The 18,279-nt window shown below is 53.4% G+C and overlaps 3 protein-coding genes across 8 annotated transcripts in view; all 3 read left to right on the forward strand.

Annotated features, from left to right (window-relative positions):
• Window positions 1–3,083, forward strand: part of Nmdar2 (glutamate ionotropic receptor NMDA type subunit 2) — a 131,735-nt gene extending 128,652 nt beyond the window's left edge. For all 6 annotated transcript variants that reach the window (XM_037218163.1, XM_037218166.1, XM_037218165.1 and 3 more), the window contains 3 exons: window positions 374–497; window positions 1,835–2,070; window positions 2,872–3,083. In XM_037218163.1, coding sequence (XP_037074058.1) covers window positions 374–497; window positions 1,835–2,070; window positions 2,872–2,920 — 409 coding nt within the window. In that variant the 3' untranslated portion in view covers window positions 2,921–3,083. The remainder of the gene's footprint in view (window positions 1–373; window positions 498–1,834; window positions 2,071–2,871) is intronic.
• A 3,072-nt stretch (window positions 3,084–6,155) lies between these two features.
• On the forward strand, window positions 6,156–10,751 carry LOC119095520 (acyl carrier protein, mitochondrial). Its single transcript, XM_037218369.1, has 4 exons — window positions 6,156–6,327; window positions 8,325–8,435; window positions 9,475–9,562; window positions 10,558–10,751. Exons 1-4 carry the CDS (start codon window positions 6,166–6,168, stop codon window positions 10,647–10,649), a joined length of 453 nt encoding a protein of 150 aa, XP_037074264.1. The 5' UTR covers window positions 6,156–6,165; the 3' UTR covers window positions 10,650–10,751.
• Window positions 10,752–15,441: 4,690 nt separating this feature from the next.
• LOC119095166 (protein GDAP2 homolog) overlaps window positions 15,442–18,279 on the forward strand; it is a 36,216-nt gene continuing 33,378 nt past the window's right edge. The window contains exons 1-3 of the mRNA XM_037218045.1: window positions 15,442–15,590; window positions 16,212–16,354; window positions 18,078–18,210. Coding sequence (XP_037073940.1) covers window positions 15,442–15,590; window positions 16,212–16,354; window positions 18,078–18,210 — 425 coding nt within the window. The remainder of the gene's footprint in view (window positions 15,591–16,211; window positions 16,355–18,077; window positions 18,211–18,279) is intronic.

An 18,279-nucleotide genomic window follows, 5' to 3' on the forward strand; every position in this document is an offset into this window, starting at 1 on the left:
GTTACGAACAAACGGGCTCTGAAGGGGCTCCAAGTCTAAAACTGGACGTCGTTTCGTTGCATAAGCTACAATGTCTGTTATGGCTGTGAGCTACAGATGAGGGGTCGTTCATCCGCCCGGTCGTCCGTTTGAGGAGTGCTCCACTTTTGGCGTCTGCTGTTGGAACTGGTCCCTGAAAGTGGTATTTGTGGCTGTGTTGGGTCCAATGTGGTCTTAACCTTTGCCGACTTTGTAAAAAAGATGTGCGTTAGATTCCACCACCATGTCTATCTCCGTCTGCAGTTCTGTGGTGAGTTCGCCTGAGCATCAGCGCCTCTCTTGGTGCGGCCCTGGCTGTGCTTTTTGCCGCGCATGACCTTGACCCGTACCCCAGGTACATCCGGCCGCGGTTAGCCCGCGTCGACAAGGTGGGCGGCTGCTGCTCCCTCGTCTCGCTCAGCATGGGTCGCTCCCTCAACTTCCGCGGCGTCGTCCTGGAGGCGCAGAACACCATGAAGGTTTGCCGCCGGCGCGGTCAGGATGGAAGGGGCTCAGGAGGGGAAGTGGTCACCGCCCGTGCTTGTTGTCACTTGCATTATATTCAAACAATAATAATGTGTAATAGAATATACTAATATGAAGTAGTAAATGTAATATAATAATAGCCTCAGGTAAATTTTATTATCAGCATTATAATTATCATTGATATAATTATAATTATTATTAATGTCATAACAAAAATAATATAATGGATATAATATGATTATATAACAATAAAAATAATATAATACAAGTTAAGTAAAAAATTACGACACTGAAAATATTTCACACAGTTTGAAAAAAATCCAAGCTTTTATGTACAGAATAACAAAATTTAAATTGTTTTTCACTGTCTTCGCATGAGTGTCGTCAGTCCTGTCCTTACCGTCGTGCTTCGGGTTAAGGAACGAGTTGCTCTGTAACTCATATTGGTTCCCAGCAGCAGGTGATACCCGACCTGCAGTATTGCTGGACAAACTCTCTTACGCAGGCGGTGAATCGAAAGGAGCTTCAGCTAGAAGGGACCGAAATTATACTTCGAATGGCCTACAATGTGACATGCCCACTTCTGAACGTTTCTCATTGGTGTTCTAATTGCGCTTATTATAACTTGCTAACAAGGTCAAAGAACTAGGATTTGATAACCTTATATAACCTTATTACTCATGGAGGCCGAGGAGGCAAATATCTGCCCGGCCAAGACCATCTGATTAGGATGAGCCGACTTTGGTCTCAACGGAGTGCGGTCAACCGAAGGTGATATAACGAGAATGACCTATGACGTGCCATTTAAGCTTGAGCTCGGTTTCACCTCGGCGTAATCAACTTCGGCCCATTACTCAACACTGGCAAAATGGTATTCCGTCAAGAAAAGCGTCTGACAACTTGAGTTTGCCCCACACTGTCAATCACTGGTTACGCCCGGAATCGAACCCAGGCTTCCAGACGCCGCGCTGACCATGACCTCGATTCTGACCCCGACCCTGGCACTGACCCAGACCCTGCCCCTGCCCCTGACCCAGATCCTGACCCTGATCCGACCCTGACCCTGGCCCCGACCCCTTCCCCGCCTTTGACCCTGGCCTTGGTCCCGACCCTGGCCTTATTAACTCTGGTCCCGCTTTTGACTCTGACCCCGACCCTGACCCCGACCCCGACCCTGATCCTGACCCCGACCCCACACCTGATCCTCACCCCGGCCCGGTCCCTAACCATGACCCTGACCCTGACCCCGACCCCACACCTGACCTTCACCCCGACCCGGACCCCGCTTCTGACCCGGACCTGACCCTGACCGCGACCCTTCCCCCCGCAGCAGCTGCGCCGGTGCCGGGACCCGGCGTGCGACACGCACCTCTGGCGGGTGAAACACGAACTGCGGCTGGCCCAGGCGCGACTGGCCGAGCTGGAGCACCAGTGCAGCTCCCACGGCCTGAGCATCGCTGGCGCCGAGCCCGGCCGGGCTCGGCCTAACGACATCATGGACGGCGGCCAAGTGCGGCAGGGTACCCCCCTGTACCCCAGCGGAAGGGCGCCCTACTTGTACTCGAGGTACTAGCTCACCACCGGTCTGCGGGTGTGGTCTGCCGCGCGGTCTTGTAGAGGACCTTGCTGGTCTTCGGGTCTGCCTGCGCTGCTTTTTAGAAGCCAAGTTGCCATGCGCGCGCATTTATCCGCTTAAGCTAAACATTATATGACAAGCATAGCGTTACCCCGGGTCAGCTGACCCGTGAAATAATCTTAGCGAGATAAAGACTGGCCCTGTTCGAGCTAGAAACTGCAAGATTATGTCGGCATTTATTCTGCCGGGCTGATGCTGTGATCCGTGTCCGGTTTCTAGCGTGATCTAGTTTCTAGCGTAGCGTGATCCGTGTCCGGTCTCTTTCGTCGTTTCGAATGCTGCGATCTTGACCCTGACCATCTTGCAACATGCCTTTATCATCGTAATCTCGCAACGTGCATTTGCTGCAACTCTGCACGAGCAAGGTCTAGTAGCGTGCCGTAACGGGTCCCAGGCCAAGCGCACTCTCCTCCAACCCAACCAGAATCTCAGCCTCCTAGTCCCGCACTTTTCTGCTCTAACATATGCGTCGGTTAACGCCGGCCGTCGGTGGTCTTCATACTCTCGTCATCCTGTCGTCATCCTCTCGTCACTACGTCGTCTTGTATCGTATTGTCGTCATCTTATCGTCGTTATGTCAACACCACGCCGCTATGCTGTCATTATTTCATCGTCCTGCTGTCGTCACGTTGTCGTTATCCTGCCATCGTGCTGTCGTCGCATCGTCGTCACCTCGTCGTCATGTTGTCGTTGTTTCGTCGCCCTGTCGTGACGTCGCCGTCCGTCTGCAGGCCGAGGTCAGAGGCCCGGGAGGTGGCGGAGCTCGAGACGGTGCTGTGAGCGGGCCGGTATGTTCAGAGACCCGCACTGAGCTCCTGAGGAGCGGTGGTCTTCAGACAGAGGCTCAGTCAGCCTTCCACGGCCTCGTGAAGAGCGGCGGACACCGGGCAGTGCCGCGACCTGACGACCGTGGGCCTCCCCAACGGCGGAGCGCACCCGGCGGCGGCGACAGCGGCGGCGGCGGCGGCGGCGGCGGCGGCGGCGGCGGCGGCGGCGGCGGCGGCGGTGACAGACATTGCAAGCCACCGCGTCCGGTTCGGCCCGACCTGACCCGCCGGTCACGTGCTCCGCTGTCCACCGACCGGACGTGACCACGTGACGCGGCACCGGCCGCTCAGACCACGCGTGCTGTGCGCGCCTCGGCCGCGGCGCCGGTGCCTCCGCCTCGGCCTCGGCTACCGGCTGGAGCGACGGCGAGTGCCGTCCCTTCCCTTCGCCGCCCGCAAGGGCGGGGCGTTCTGAGAGACCTCACACGTGGTGGTGACCTGCTGACCTGCTGGTCGTGACCTGCTGACCAGCGATCCGCTGGATGAGGGTCGTTGACCGGAGCTGATCGGGCGACCGAGCCGGAACTCCATGCGGACTCCTTCACCTTCCTCGCAGTGCTGGGAGGGGCTTGGAAGCTGTGCAGTGAGCGTTCGGGGTCTTTCACCCTATGCTTTTGCTCTTGCTTGGTTTAGAAATTGAGAGAAAAAATTGTGTCAAGACATTTATGTACGACTTTCACCTCAAGCATTAAGAGGAACCGGTTTTGCTTTGCGTTTTACCTGCCTGCAAGCTATGCGTTGTCAGATCACGCTGCGACGAACAATCCCAGTGGTGGCGTATTCCTCGGGTTGTCTCTTGCCCGTCGTGAGACCCAGAAAAGCTGGACTAACCAGCGCTGCCTCAGTACACACGACGCTACTGCACTCACCACGACGCTGTCGGTGCTTGGCGGCTGTCACAATTTTTGTCAGTGACGTCACAAAGGGCAGTCAGTTACCGAACCAAGCGCGGAACATTGTCAGACGAGTGCCGTTGTGAAACATTCCCTTGACCTTTCCTGTCTGATGTTACCGGGGACGGTCGTGCGTCGTCGCGCGTTACAGATGTTACGGGGAAGGCCGGTGCAGTGGTGTGAAACATGCTGATCGTGTCCTGTCAATAAACGGGTGCCGTGGATGACCCGCTCTGGGGCGCTGGCTGCAGCCGACGTGAGCCAGGGGTGCGTCCAACAGCTGGGCAAGCGTGTCGCGGTGGGACACCACCGGAAAGGCCAGAATTTTATCAGCGGACAGGTCTGATGATCTTCCCCCAAACAAAACCAGATCGCAGGATCCGGTTTTCGGATTTCGTTATGAATGTTTCATCGGTCTGGGGCCCAGGATCAGCCCTTTGGATCTAGGCGCATGTACCGACGCAACATCGTTGGTCCACACTTAGCACATGGCGCATCAGGGTAAACTAGGGAAAACGAGGCCGCTATTGAGCTGTCAAGGTTGAAGCCTTCTCTCAAGGTTGAAGCGGACCCATGATACCAGAATGGGACGCACAATCGGGATGCAGGCAGGGGCACACGCCGCTCCTCACGTTCCGAGGGGCCAGAAGGGGCCCTGGATTCAAGGAACCAAATGTCGCGATGGACTGGTCGGAGGCTGCATTAAGGGACCCCGGCCCTGCGGGTGGGGCCCTTATGTGTTAATTAGAGGGTCTCTTGCGCCGATCGGGGGTCCCTGACAGGAGCATGGCCCCTGTGCCGGTTATACTCCACCAATGCCGAACGCTTGGCGCTGTGCCGGCCTGGGGCCCCATTTCTCGGGCAGGGAACAAGTGGGTCCCGCGATTACCAGCCAGAAGGTCCCTTGCACTGTTCTAGGCCCCTGGGATAATGAGGGGGAGGGTATTGTTTTGGTAAGGAGCCCACAGTGCCTGACAGAGGATCTTGTGTTGGTAGCGGGTCCAAGTTTGCCAAGGGCCATTTTCTTAAAAAGGGCAGGACCTTGAATACCAAAAGCACCTTTGCACTGGTCGGGGCCCTCTGACAGTGCAAGGAGATTTGATGAATAATAATGAAAGGGTCCTACGCCAGACGACAGACCCAGTGACGAGAGGACATGGCACTTCGCTGCGTCCCAACCAGAGCCCAATAGGCCAAACTGGGACCAATGTGCCCGTTTTTGGACCCCTTGTGGTAGTGATGGATCGTTACGTCAAAGAATGCCCCGAACGTAGATACACGATCAAATGCTCCAGTGAGAGTGCCTCTAGTATCAGGGAGCAGACCGCGACATCCATCTGCGACGCGACCCATCCCTCAGAGAGCTCCCGGATCGACCGATGGCCGCGGGCTTCCTTGTGGCTAAGGTACTCCAGGCTGAGGCGAAAAGCCCTTCAACCCCTGGCCGGAAAAGGTAATGGTGGGAGCGTAGTTCCTTGCAATGAGTTGGGGGCTTAACTGTAAAAAGCTACCCCGCCTGCCCTAAGATATGCTGCCAAATAGGATTCTCCCATGTTTTGGCCATTCTCTTCCCAAAGTTAAAAAGGGCTGAAACCCAAGTGTGTGTGTGTGGGGGGGGGGGGGGGGCTTAAGGCCACAGCCTCAGCTGAATAGGAAACTATACACTCCTCATAATGGACCTCTTAGTGTTCTGCCCGCGCTTAACACTATGGTGCATGAAAGGCAGTGGATCTCCTCAGAGTTCCATTCACGGGACACTGAATGAACCCCCCCCCCCCCCATCGCCGTAAATGGAAAGAAGAAACCGAAGAAAAATGTGGCCCTCGAAAAAGTAGACCAACTCCGGTGCTCTTTACTGGGCCAGTCAACCGAGGTCTTTTATCAAGCTCTATGACCTTCACCAAGACTCTGGCCGCGTGCTTCTTAGCATTTGATAGCTTACAAGGCCTTACCCATAGCGCTGCAGCCAGTTCAGTGCCCAGAGAGCCGGCGGACCATGCGCCCACGTGAACGCTTGTGTCATACCCTAACGCCATCCCGTGGAGTAAATGTAAGTGATACTTGTTTGTTTTCTCGGTAGATGCTGAGAAGAAACGCCCATCGGGCTAGCAGGTGAAAAACAATTAAAAGGTGGTTCCCCAGCCTTTTTATGCCTTATGCAGTTATAAATGCAATCTAAAAATATATATATACACGATTCTTTGTGCAAACTTTTGTGACATTGTGTATTTAGGACCGTTCACAAATATTCCAAATCCTATGATATATTCAGCAAAACGGCACTGTTGTGGTCCTTGAAAGCATCATGGCGGCGATCATCCGTGGGTCGAGGACCGCGATTTGCCTGAAAAATGTGTTTTCCAGCACTGCTGCCAGAGGTCTTTCGGTAGCTGCGATATTACGTGGTAGTCAAATAATTGCCCATGTTCCAAGTAGTACCAACAATCTCCTCAGGCAGCACAGGCGGGTAAGAAGGGATAGCTGACGTCTATGGCGCTATTGTTGCAATAACGATGCCGAGTGGGACGAATAAGAAAAGGTGGATAGTATGATAAAACTCTGCAATAACCTTTGCTAACTATTTCACCACTCCATACACTACCATAGCTTACTTAAAGTTCTGAACATTTTGCTCAGAGTCATACAGCATGATGTGCTATTGTCACACTAATGGTTCATTTAAGTACAGAACTGCGCATCCTCACAAAAGGTGTGCCTGTCTTGTCAAGTAGTCATCATCTGAAGCGATGTCATTCGTATTGTTCTTGCATGGTAAATTTGCTCAGTAGATTACAATATGTGCCACTTTGCTGTGATTTGCGTAGGGTCGACAGCAAATCGTAGTTGGGTTGGCTGGCCATACAGTTCCCCAGCACCAAGTAATATCTGTTTGCTCATCTCCAATTTACACATTCTCAGTTGTACTGGCGAGAGCATGTCTGCAGACATTGTCTGGATTCTTTGCTGAGGACAGTTTGCCAGTACGTGAAATGCAACCACTTAATGCAACCTCATGTTCAGGAGGCAAGATCATAAATTTGAATGGTGAGTGATCTGTTATCAATTCTAGAGACTGCTCAAAACTGCAGTCAAAAATAGCTTCCTGTCCCAGGCATTGGTGTCTTGGCTTAGGTAACAAATCACTCTGATGTATTCATCTCTGGAATGCTGCTTAATAATTTGGTTAAGGTTGACACAATAGTGAGAATCACTATTCCAAGTACCTGCTGCACTAAATGTGAACTGATGCAAATGTTTTTTTTAATTATAGAATTCATTAGATGACAGTAAAAAGCTGTATAAGATATGTTTCAGTTATTTCCATTAAGACATCATCTTCACTTACAATATTTCAATTTTAATGCCCAGGAAATTCCTCTTCACTCATTTGTTCAGTGTATTGGCTGGTAACTGTATCTGCTCAGACTTTGTTTATATAAATGAGATGGTAAAGCACCACTGATCTTTAGTGGTCATTGCAGTCCAGGCAAACAGTTATGTTAATCATAGTATTTCAATTTTACACATGCCAGTGGGTGTATTAAAGAAGATAAATATTTGATGCCATACTTTTGTCAGTTTGCATCATGGATCTTGCTTTTTGTCCCCATTAACTCAGTCTCTGAAAATATGAATCAAATATGGCTCATGGTTAGGATATCCAGGTGGAGCTCTGGCTGGATGTGGCCCATAGTCTTAAGAAGGGTAGCAGGGACACTGGAGCAGTTGTTGATCTGTAAGGAACATGCAGCATTGTTGTGTTGGTTTTTTCTATTAACTGTTATGAGAGTGATAGACTACTCAAGATGAAATGCACTAGTTTGTTTGACTGTATCAAAAATACAACTGTTTTAATAATTCAGCTGTTCATTTAATCAACATTCCAAAATTGATCCAGTAGGGTTTGCAGGATGTAAACATAAATTCATGCTACCAGAATCCTTGCTCCCTGGTGGTCCCCACATGCAATTCATTGGCACTTATCTGTTGGCCTTTGACTCTGACCCTGACATCTGGCCTACTCCGCCCATTCGTCAAGCCAGACGTGCAGAGATACTGGTTTGACAGCCGCCTGATTCAATGCTGATTGACTGATTTTGATCAGTGGGAGGGGCCACAGACAGTGAGCCCAAAGCCATGGTGTTTTAGCAAGAAAAATATCAACATCCATGCTACCTAAGCAGCCGAATATCGGAACATGGTGCCTGATCACATGATTGCTACCATAGTTGTGCTTTTTTGTTGGCAGCTTGTTCAGGTCGCTGTTAGTCAGTATTTGATGGCTGGCGTGACACGCGAGAGTGCTCTGGGTACTGGGGTGCTCCAAATCCTGACTTTCTATTGGTGACTCGTTCCGTTCGTGATCCTCCAGGCTCCAGCACCATTGGAATGCGGTTTGCAACGTGGTGGCATTCCCAAAACAAAAGGTGACGTGCTGAGCCGCTCCCTGTGTTGTGTTGCCAGAGTGAGCTGCAGACGCGGTTCTACTCGGCGAAAGACCCGCTCACCCTCGACATCATCCGCGACAGGGTACTGCTCGTGCTGAAGCTCTATGACAAGATCAACCCTGACAAGGTATGGACGGTTTTCGGCCGAAATCCCGCTCGGCGCTCGGCAAACTGTGCTGTCCACCCGAATGTCTGCCGGCCGAAACCCCGCTCGGCAAGCCTTGCTGTCCAGCTGAATGTCTGCCGGCCGAAACCCCGCTCGGCAAGCTGTGCTGTCCACCCGAATGTCTGCCGGTCGAGACTGCTTGGCGCTCGGCAAGCCTTGCTGTCCACCCAAATGTCTGCCGGCCGAAACCCCGCTCGGCAAGCTGTGCTGTCCACCCGAATGTCTGCCGGCCGAGACTCCACACGGCAAGCCGTGCTGTCCGCCCGAATGTCGGTCGGCCGAAACCCCGCTCGGCGCCCGGCAAGCCGTGCTGTCCACCCAAATGTCTGCCAGCCGAGACCCCGCTCGACGCCCGGCAAGTCGTGCTGTCCACCCGAATGTCTGTTGGCTGAAACCCGCTCGGCAAGTTGTACTGTCCACCCGAATGTCTTCCGGCCGAAACTCCGCCCGGCGCTCGGCAAGCCGCGCTGTCCACCCGAATGTCTGCTGGTCGAGACCCCGCTCGGCAAGCTGTACTTTCCATTCGAATGTCTGCCAGCCGAAACCCCGCTCGGCGCTCGGCAAGCCGTGCTGTCCACCCGAATGTCTGCCGGCCGAAACTCCGCTCGGCAAGCCGTGCTGGCGAGTCAAGTGGCCTCACGCGGTGGAACAGCGGGCTTGAGTAATTGCGAGGTTGCCAGACTCGCACCGGACTCGCTTTCACTCCCTGCAGGGCCCAACCCGCGCCTCCGATAAACAGTGGGCAAGAGTTATGGGGAGCCGGTCTCTGGGAGCGCCAGGCCACCACCGGCCGCGGAGCTGCGCTGAGGCCAGCCGACCGGGCGACGTGGCGCCGACCGGCGACGGCTGTATGACGACGGCGGGACGTCGAACGCAATGTATTGCAGTGAACGTTAGCCTGTGCCACGGGCATGTGGTGATGGTGTGTGCTCCCGATCGCCACGTACTCCAGCGAACGGTAGTCACTGCCCGCTGACGCCCGTTTCTGCACGTGCCGCAGCTCACCGTCGACTCACACTTCATCAACGACCTGGGGTTGGACTCGCTGGACCACGTGGAGGTCATCATGACGATGGAGGATGAGTTCGGTACGTACGGTTCGTTTGGTCGTTGCTGGCGGGGGTATGCGGCGATGCACGTGCCAAATGAAAGCAGAAGTCCAAAGACGAGTGTGTTGTGGGCGCAGAACATTAACAGCGGCCGCGGGCAGCCGAACGCGTGAGCTGCTACACCATGTCAGCATCCCGATATAATGTGGGGTCACGCTTTCACATCCCTCCTCCCTCCATGATCGTGATAAATCATAATCGAGCACGTCCGCCGCATCCCCGCGCGCCGGAGACTGGCAGTGACCGCTGGCCGCAGGCCGGTCGTGTGTTTTGCCTGCCGCGGCCCGTGTTCTGTTTCCTAGATCCGCGGAAGAACGTTTTTAGCTGGGGCGTGCGTGCTGTGACGGTCCCCTGCGCCTGTTTTGTGTTTGTTCCACTCTACGATAGAGAGAGCAACGAACTGTTTTTTACGGGTAGTTTGATGGCATGGTACGCGTATGGATGATTATTGCGATTATTTGAGATAATTATTAATAAGATGAAGATTTAGTCGTTGATCATTTGAACGCTGTGTCCATGTCACGAATTATTGAACTGACAAAGCGCTTACAGCGCTTTCACTTGACAATCATATGCGGCACCAATGGCCCATCAAATGTATCTGTGAAGACTTATATTTTCATGTAGTACGTGGTCTGGGTAAAATACGTATGGCACACGCCTGGTCGGCATGAGCTCGACCAGTTCGTATGAATGTGGAGCCTGTCGTGGGTCGGACACCGTGGCTGTCGCCCACCCGTACTGGCCGCACGCACCAGTGTCGGCCAGACCCGCCAGCGTGACGCTGATCCTCCGGTGCGACTGGGACCTGCCGTCGCGCGTGTCGCCCACCCGCACGGCCAGTACGCTCCCGGGCAGTCCCCCCCCCCCCCGTGGTCCGTCACGCGGCTGCCGGTGTGACGATGTGACCGTGATCCCTGCCCCGCCCGCACGGCCCGCCGCCGCGTGCTGACCGCGCGCCGCGCCACCGCCAGGGTTTGAAATCCCGGACATGGACGCCGAGAAGCTGATGCGACCGGCCGACATCGTGCGGTACGTGGCTGACAGGGAGGATATCTACGAGTAGTGGCGCGCGGCGGCGGTGTGCGGCGGCGCGCGCCACGCGCCCGGGCGCGCCGCGCCGCTCTTTTTGTGCATTGTTTCCTAGTGACGCGTATGGCTGGGTGTGAAATAAACGTGGGAGTGTACTCAGCGGAATGTGCGTGGCTGGGACGGAGGAGGCCGTGTGGTGTTGGCGGAGAGAGGTCTCTGGAGGATGCACGTGAGTTATCGGTGCGTGAGACGCCGCGCAGTCTCGTGCACCAACGCGTCAACCCGCGAGCAGTCGCTCAGATTTGGGAAGTTTTTTCAGAGGACCTGCTCAGCACGGTTTTGCTGCTGTCGTGGCAGGCCGACGCAATCAACCGCCGGAGGCTGGTCGCAAGGACTGTTCTTTGTCGATTAAGCTCCACGCGCGGTATTATTACGTCCATGTATTGTGTTATCTCCACGCTGAAGGACCGCAGTGTACGGGACAGATGGGACATCCACGCATCAGTTCCTTGGCGTATTTCACGCGTTTTTAATGCCCCGTTTGGTATTCTTCAACCGCTGCGGCATTCATTACCGTTTTTGTCGTGTTTTTTTCATTTTATTATCCCGATCTGGCGTCGTCTGACGCCCAACTGGCCTGCTGGAGATAGCCTGGAGGCCTGATGTTTTGGGCTTGCTTCGAGCACACTGGGAACGAGATAGCTAAATGCAGCGACTTGTTCTCCGCGCAGCATATCGCGAGTAAATGATGAACAAGCGATTTGCCTTGCGCTTTATTAAGGTACACTCCAATTTTATCACCAGTGGCACCTACAGCGATGGTACAACATTCGCGCAATGTATCCGCTGCGAGTGCTCCGCGCAGTGCGCTGATAGCGTAGTCGATAACGGTGTGCGTTAACCATTGCGCGTCTGGGAAACAAGAGGTACAGGGTTCGATTCACCGCGACCTCCCTGCGGGGGTGAGAGGCAGGCGACGCCGTGTAGCCTCAGCAGCTGAGCGCGTCGTAAAACCACAATGCTGACGACAGACGCTCATGCACAGTACAGCAAAGCCGAACGGAAACTTTTAGGTCGAACCTAATTCATGAGAACAGTGCTGGCAAGTGGATGCTGCAATGCGTGCGAGTACGTCGATCCGGTAAGTACAAGCACTGCACGATATCCGACCAGACTCAATGCGCGGGAGCGAGGCAGCGTGACACCAAGTAATTAGTCAGCCAATTTCAGCTCCCGACGCGATGATCAGCGTCAGGCCTGAAGCCTGTTTTACACTCGACAAGATCATCGTGGGTCGGGTACGGGGAAGCTAATCCCCACCAACCGGTCATTACTTCGCTCTTGACCTCTGAAGGTTGCTTCAACTAGCCCCAAAACTAAGCTCCCAACTGCTTCCCGACTGTCTTGGTTTGGTGTTTGTTCACGACTGCGCCTTACGTTTTCCGTGTTGCAGACGTGAACCGACGAAGTAGGTGCGCAGTTTGTCATCTACATTTTTAAATTACATATTATATATATATATATATATATATATCGCTCTCTCGACACACCGTAGTCGGTGTCTTTCGTGAAAGCCGCACGTTATGAAACTAGGCTCCGCGTGGCAAACGGATGGATTGTGTATGCCACCGAAAATTTTCAAACACCTTGGTAAGCGCGGGCATGACTTATTTTGATAATTTGTGGCTTCGGTACGCATCGACTATGCTGGCCACTTCGTATTATGAAAAACCCTAAAAACATAGTCTGCTTATGCGGTTACCCAAATGACGTTAATCCATCAAGTCACGTCAGTCTAAAGGGCGGGGGGGGGGGGGGGGGCGCGAGCGCCTTCATTCACGGATGCAGTTGCACTTGTATGGAACTATTTGGACAATGATGTCTGCTGGATGCCTGTAAATCACGCTAAGCCATTGCTTGCTAAAAATGATAAGAGTTGCAACATGGCGGTTCTCCAACCAGCTGCGTAAGAGTTAGTTGCCCGAATGCATGCCCCTCTTACCGCATCGTAAACGACAGGGACCAACATTAGCTGGACCGTGAGCTGTTCGCCACAACTTTCGTGCGCTGGGGCACGCTGGCCAGCCAGGAGAAATGAGTGGGCTGCGTGCGCGTGGCCCAGCTTAAGCCTACAAAAAGAGATATTTTCCCACCTGCTCTTACGGTGTAACGTCGCCCACCCACAGATGAGGTTTTTCGGCTCCTTGCAGGCGCTACTCGAGGTTATGACCTTATGGGTCCTAGTTCAAGTGTAGCAACAAGGCTGAACCGCGAGAGGTGGCTGAAGTTGGGAGTGCACCTGGGAATCGCCTCCCATATTTTCCCCGAGCTCATATTTCCTCTACGGTGGTATATGGCTGCAGGCTACCATATCGCTGAAAGCGCCGCAGCAGCGACGTAAAGAAAACTAGTAAGCAACTTCACTCAGGGCCGTTCTTTGCCTCATTGCGCGCATCACGAACTGTTCTGGGTTACAGAGACAGTTGACTGTCGATGTTCTGACCGTGAGTACCTGTGTGCGTGTGTGCAAGGTCGTGAGTGTGGTGGCTTGTATCTTGCAAAAAAACACACAATTTTATGTTCTGGAGTGGTTCTCATGTTTCACCGTGATACAGAGCATCGTGCCAAATGTTTTGTCGTGCTTTGCCTTTCTTCCCAAAATGTGCAATGTTGCTTACGTAAAAACGTTAGTGCTACGTTAAATTTCTTGTTTTTTCTGATATGATGGTACCAAGTTGTGTTAAGAAAAGCTGCCGCTTAGCTGCAGCAAATGCAGAACAATAAATGTACTGTTATTGTTGTGCATTTTGTTCAGTTGACTACAGTAATGCAGTTGTTTAGCTAGAGGCACTGGTGTATTTCACCAATCCTGTTACTTATCAGACTCCTATTGGGCTTATTTAAAAACTGTGTCTTGCCTAAATGGTGGAGTACATAGAGGAGCACTTACCAACAAACTGACAGATCCAAGCTAGGATGTGCAATATTTAGGCTTGTCCCGCACATATAGCAAGTATTCTGCACAGATATCAAGTGGATCTTAGATGTTCCCAGTCCTAGAAATATATTCTTAGCTAATTGCTGGGGAACCAAATCCATCCACATCTTGTTTAGACCTAATGTGGGGTTTTGTTATTAATGAGATCATTGATCAGAAGGCTGATGATACACTGGTCAAAAATATGTATTATAGATATTTATCATGCTCCTTTTATTTGTGAAAAAATGAAGTCTGCAACTCTGGCAAGCAAACACACTTCTAGGAGGAATACTAGCAGCTGGCATAGACCTTGGAACATTTCCCAGGAAATGGCTGTGAACACTTCCCAACAACTTCATGTGTAATGGCTCAGTGAGAACACAATATTGTTTCTTCCTCAGGAGTCCCTGGGGGCTTATGCATCATGCTTGCCATATTTTCCTTCTTTGCAGCAAAATCCACCCATGGTGCTGACCTATTGGGAGCAGCCTTTTCCTGACCACTGTGAAGCACTTTTTATGGAAAAAAGCACATTTTGTGAGAGAACACATGATGTGCATCACCATGCACAACAGTGATATATTTTACCACCAAGCAGCCATGGTGCAACTGGGATTTAAACCTTTTCTCCCCCACCACATGGGTTCCAGTGGGTCTGCCTGGTCAGCCACCACACCATCCAACATAGAGCCCATGTGACCAGTGCATCAGAAATAGATTCAGAGCACATGGTCAGATATTGTCTGGAGATCGAGAGCAGATAGCATTGACGTATCAAGGAGTAAGTGAGTAAGTGAGTAACACACAGCCCTTGTAAGTGCTGTGTGTTGCCTTGGTCGGCGATGTGCTAAGCCATTGGTGCTCAGTGGGCTGATTGTTGGTTAATACAGAGCTCCTACAGAGGTGGCTGATCCAGGCTTCTCGCATAACCCTCGTCATCTTTTGCCAATCAGCCATGTGCTGGCTGGTGGCAGGTAGTCCGCATCTGACCAATACAGAGGGCACAGTTCACTGACTGTTAGATGGCTGCCTGCTGTTGGCCAGCATCACGAACGCAATGTATGACGGCGCCCGCGGCGGCTTACTGGGGGGGGGGGGGGGGGGGGGGGGGGGGGGGGGGCAGGCCCTTGCTCTCACTGGGCCAGTGGTGGCCAGTGTTTGCAGTCCAACTGATCGACTGCCAACTCGCTCGCGATTGGCGGACGCTCCGTGGACCTGAGGCTTTGTGCTGTTAAAGTAAATGTCTAAAATGCAAAGCTCTCCCAGTTGGTACTTATCTGTTAAGTTAGTGACTATTCAGTTGTGTATCATGCATCAGCCGTCGGCCCTCTGCACCCATCAGTTTGTGGGTTAAAGAGATACAGCACACTTTCTTTGAGGCGCTCAATGGCAGGTCGTGAAGTTAAAGGACACATCGGGAACGTGCGTTTATGATAGCTATGAAGATGTCTAGAAACCATGGTTTTTGCCGGACGAGTAATCACGTGAACCATCGTGGAAAATGGACATCGAAGCCCGGATCCCTGTGGCTGATGACCATTGACCGCCGTGAATGCTGAAGTCGTGAAGGACCGTAGAGAGTACTGCATTTCCCATGTTCATGGTTACTTTACATAGGTGGTGACCCACTAACACTGATATGCATAATACAGAGCAGTGGTCTCCATTTCGCACTCCTTCCACGTGTCACGTTCGTACCACCACCAAACGCCATAAAGTCATCTCCTGCCTTCGTCACATCTGCGTCGCCCTCTCCCACCCGTGTGCACGATCTGGCGCCCCGCGGGCTAACCAAGCACCATCTTCCGCTCTAACGGTGCGTGACGCCGCAGTCCGCTCTTCGGTGATGGAGGAGTCGGTGGTGGACGCGGCGTCGCTGCCGCGCTGGCAGGAGCTGGCGCCCTCTCGGCCCTCCGTGGAGCGCTACTCGGCGCCGCGCCACGAAAGCAGCCCCTTTCCCTGCCGGCCCGACATCAACCAGGTGGTGGCCGTCTGGTGAGTCGACGCCGACGACGCGGACGACGTCCGGCGGCCAACAGACAGACAAACATGTCTCCCCTTTGGACCATACGACGCCGGAAACGCGTGGTAATGACTCTGCCGCCGCCGGCAGGCCTCGCAGCTGTGTGTACGTAAAGCACCCCGATCCCAAAAATGGCCCAGATTTTCTTGCGATTTTTTCACCGCGAGACCCTTGTTACGGATCCTGACACGCGCCTGGATGCGAAACGTGCAGCTCGATCCTGCCAGGAGCCCTTAGGGGCCCCGGTCCGACCCCCGGGGAAGCCCTCAGGAACCCAGCCTCCGGAGGACCCCCGGAGGAGCCCCCTGAGGACCCCAGCCCGACCCCCGTGGAAGCCCCCAGGACCCCAGCCCGATCCCCGGAGGAGCCCTCAGGAGCCCAGTCCGACCCCCGTAGGAAGCCCCCAGGAGCCAGCCCGACCCAGCCCGACCTCCGGAGGAGCCCCCAGAAGCCCAGCCCGACCCCCGTGGAAGCCTGGACACCGATCCGTTGGGCCAGCAGTGCCTAGAAACCGACCGGTACCCCCAGCTCGATGTTCGGTATCCAGACGCCGGCGCCCGCCCGTCTGACGGAGCGTGTGCCGCGTGCCGCAGGTACGGCCGCCTGTGCCAGCTGAACACCTCGTGCGTGGTGGTGTCGTCCGACGAGCGGGACAGCGGCGCCAGTCCGGTGTGTCGCCACCTGATGGAGCGGGCCGGTCCCGAGATGGCCGCGGAGCTGCGGCGCTCACGAACCCGTCAGTGCGCGCAGCGCGACAGTCATGCGCAACTCAACAATTAGACACGACACAACAAGCGGCAGTATACACGAACCCGTCAGTATGCATAGCACAACAGTCGTACTCAACACAACAATAAGACACAACACAACAAACGTCAGTATACACGAACCCGTCAGTATGCACAGCACGACAGTCATACGCAACACAACAATAAGACACAACACAACAAACGTCAGTATACACGAACCCGTCAGTATGCACAGAACGACAGTCATACGCAACACAACAATTAGACACAACACAACAAACGTCAGTATACACGAACCTGTCAGTATACACAGCACAACAGTCATACACAACACAATTAGACACAACACAACAAATATACACAACACAACAACTACACGATACAAAACATATGCACAGTGTGGGTACGCGATACAACAACTATGCACAAGAAAACAACTTTACACCGCACAACAACTACACAATATAGCAACTACTCGCCGCACAACAGCTACACAATACAAACTAAAACATGACTCAACTACACAATATAACATATAAACACAACTTAACTACACCGTAGAATAACTATACACTACGCGACAACTACGTATTACAACAACCATACACAACACAACAAATAAGGTTTCATTTGTTGTATTTCAATGCATTTTTATTTGTTTTGCGTGGTGGCTGGCGCGAGTTTTCAACTATGTGTCCGATGCGAGGTTTTTAGTCGAATGATGTTTTGACGCTTTTACATGAAATTCGGTCTTTCGCGTTTGTTGCTGAAGTGGTATTGGGTTGGGAGTTCTCGCTAAGCAAAGGTTGCAGCGTAGATAAAAGCGCCACCGCCGGAACCGTACTAGCTTTAGTGCCATTTTGCCCAGACATGTTTGCGAAATGGTCCTGGGGTCTTTAATGAGCCGCACAATGGCACGAAACGGCCGCCAGCAAAGCAGGTTACATAGCCGGTAGCATGGCTTAAGTCCAGCGACGGCACCGGTCGGTAGAGGCGCGTCAGCCTAAGACATGTGCTTCGCAGCCCAAAAAAGATCCCAGGATCTGATCCCAAGATCGTATTACCATAAACCCCCAATGAACCCTTGGCCTGCCCGTGGGATCCGCGCAATCCACGCAGAGCACATGGCTGGCAGGCAGCCTGGCTGCAGCTGTCGACGGATGTAACTAGAGCAGGCACTGTTTACCGTACTGTTTGTATACTGTTGCGGTGCCCGTCACTGTGGCAGAGTCAGTGATTAGCGCCGGGCCAGGCAGCAAAACACATAGACCGCCCAGCTTCACTAACCATCGGAGGCGGGTGGCCGTTTGCCAGCCGTCCTGCTCGGCCCAGTTTTACGGTTAACATCAGTGACGGCGCAAACAAGTCTGCCTCGCCGGGGGTCGTTACGTCCTGAACTTCGCTTGCGCGATGGGTCTTGCGACCGAGACCGGGTGTCGCACTGCAGCTGCTGCTCAGTGCTGCCTGTCGTTTCAGGGCGAGACGACAGCAAAATGTGACGGCACTGGCTAGACCCGACCCAAAAGATGGTTCTAAAAATCGCTTCTGATTGCCACCACGATTGTCTTCCTGAGTTTGGCCGCTTGTTGCCGCTATTTCACCGCGTTGCCGCGTTCGAACAAACCGGCGTAGTCTTTATCCAACCGCACTGTGACAAGTGACCTGACCTGACCTGACCTGACCTTACTTGACCTTACTCAAACCCGCCAGGCCTGCCGACGGGCGAGGCCCGGCTGACCAAGGGCTACAACCTGCCGGCCCGCTTCGTCATCCACACGTCCACGCCGCGCTACAACCGACGCTACAGGACGGCCGCCGAGAGCACTCTTCACGCTTGCTATAGGTGAGCCGGCGCCGGCGGCTGACACAGCGGCGGAGAGCCGCCAACACGAGCCACAGCGCGAGCACCGCG

Source organism: Pollicipes pollicipes, unplaced genomic scaffold (assembly GCF_011947565.3).
Source record: "Pollicipes pollicipes isolate AB1234 unplaced genomic scaffold, Ppol_2.1 Scaffold_4219;HRSCAF=4965_pilon_pilon_pilon, whole genome shotgun sequence".
NCBI lineage: Eukaryota > Metazoa > Arthropoda > Thecostraca > Pollicipedomorpha > Pollicipedidae > Pollicipes > Pollicipes pollicipes.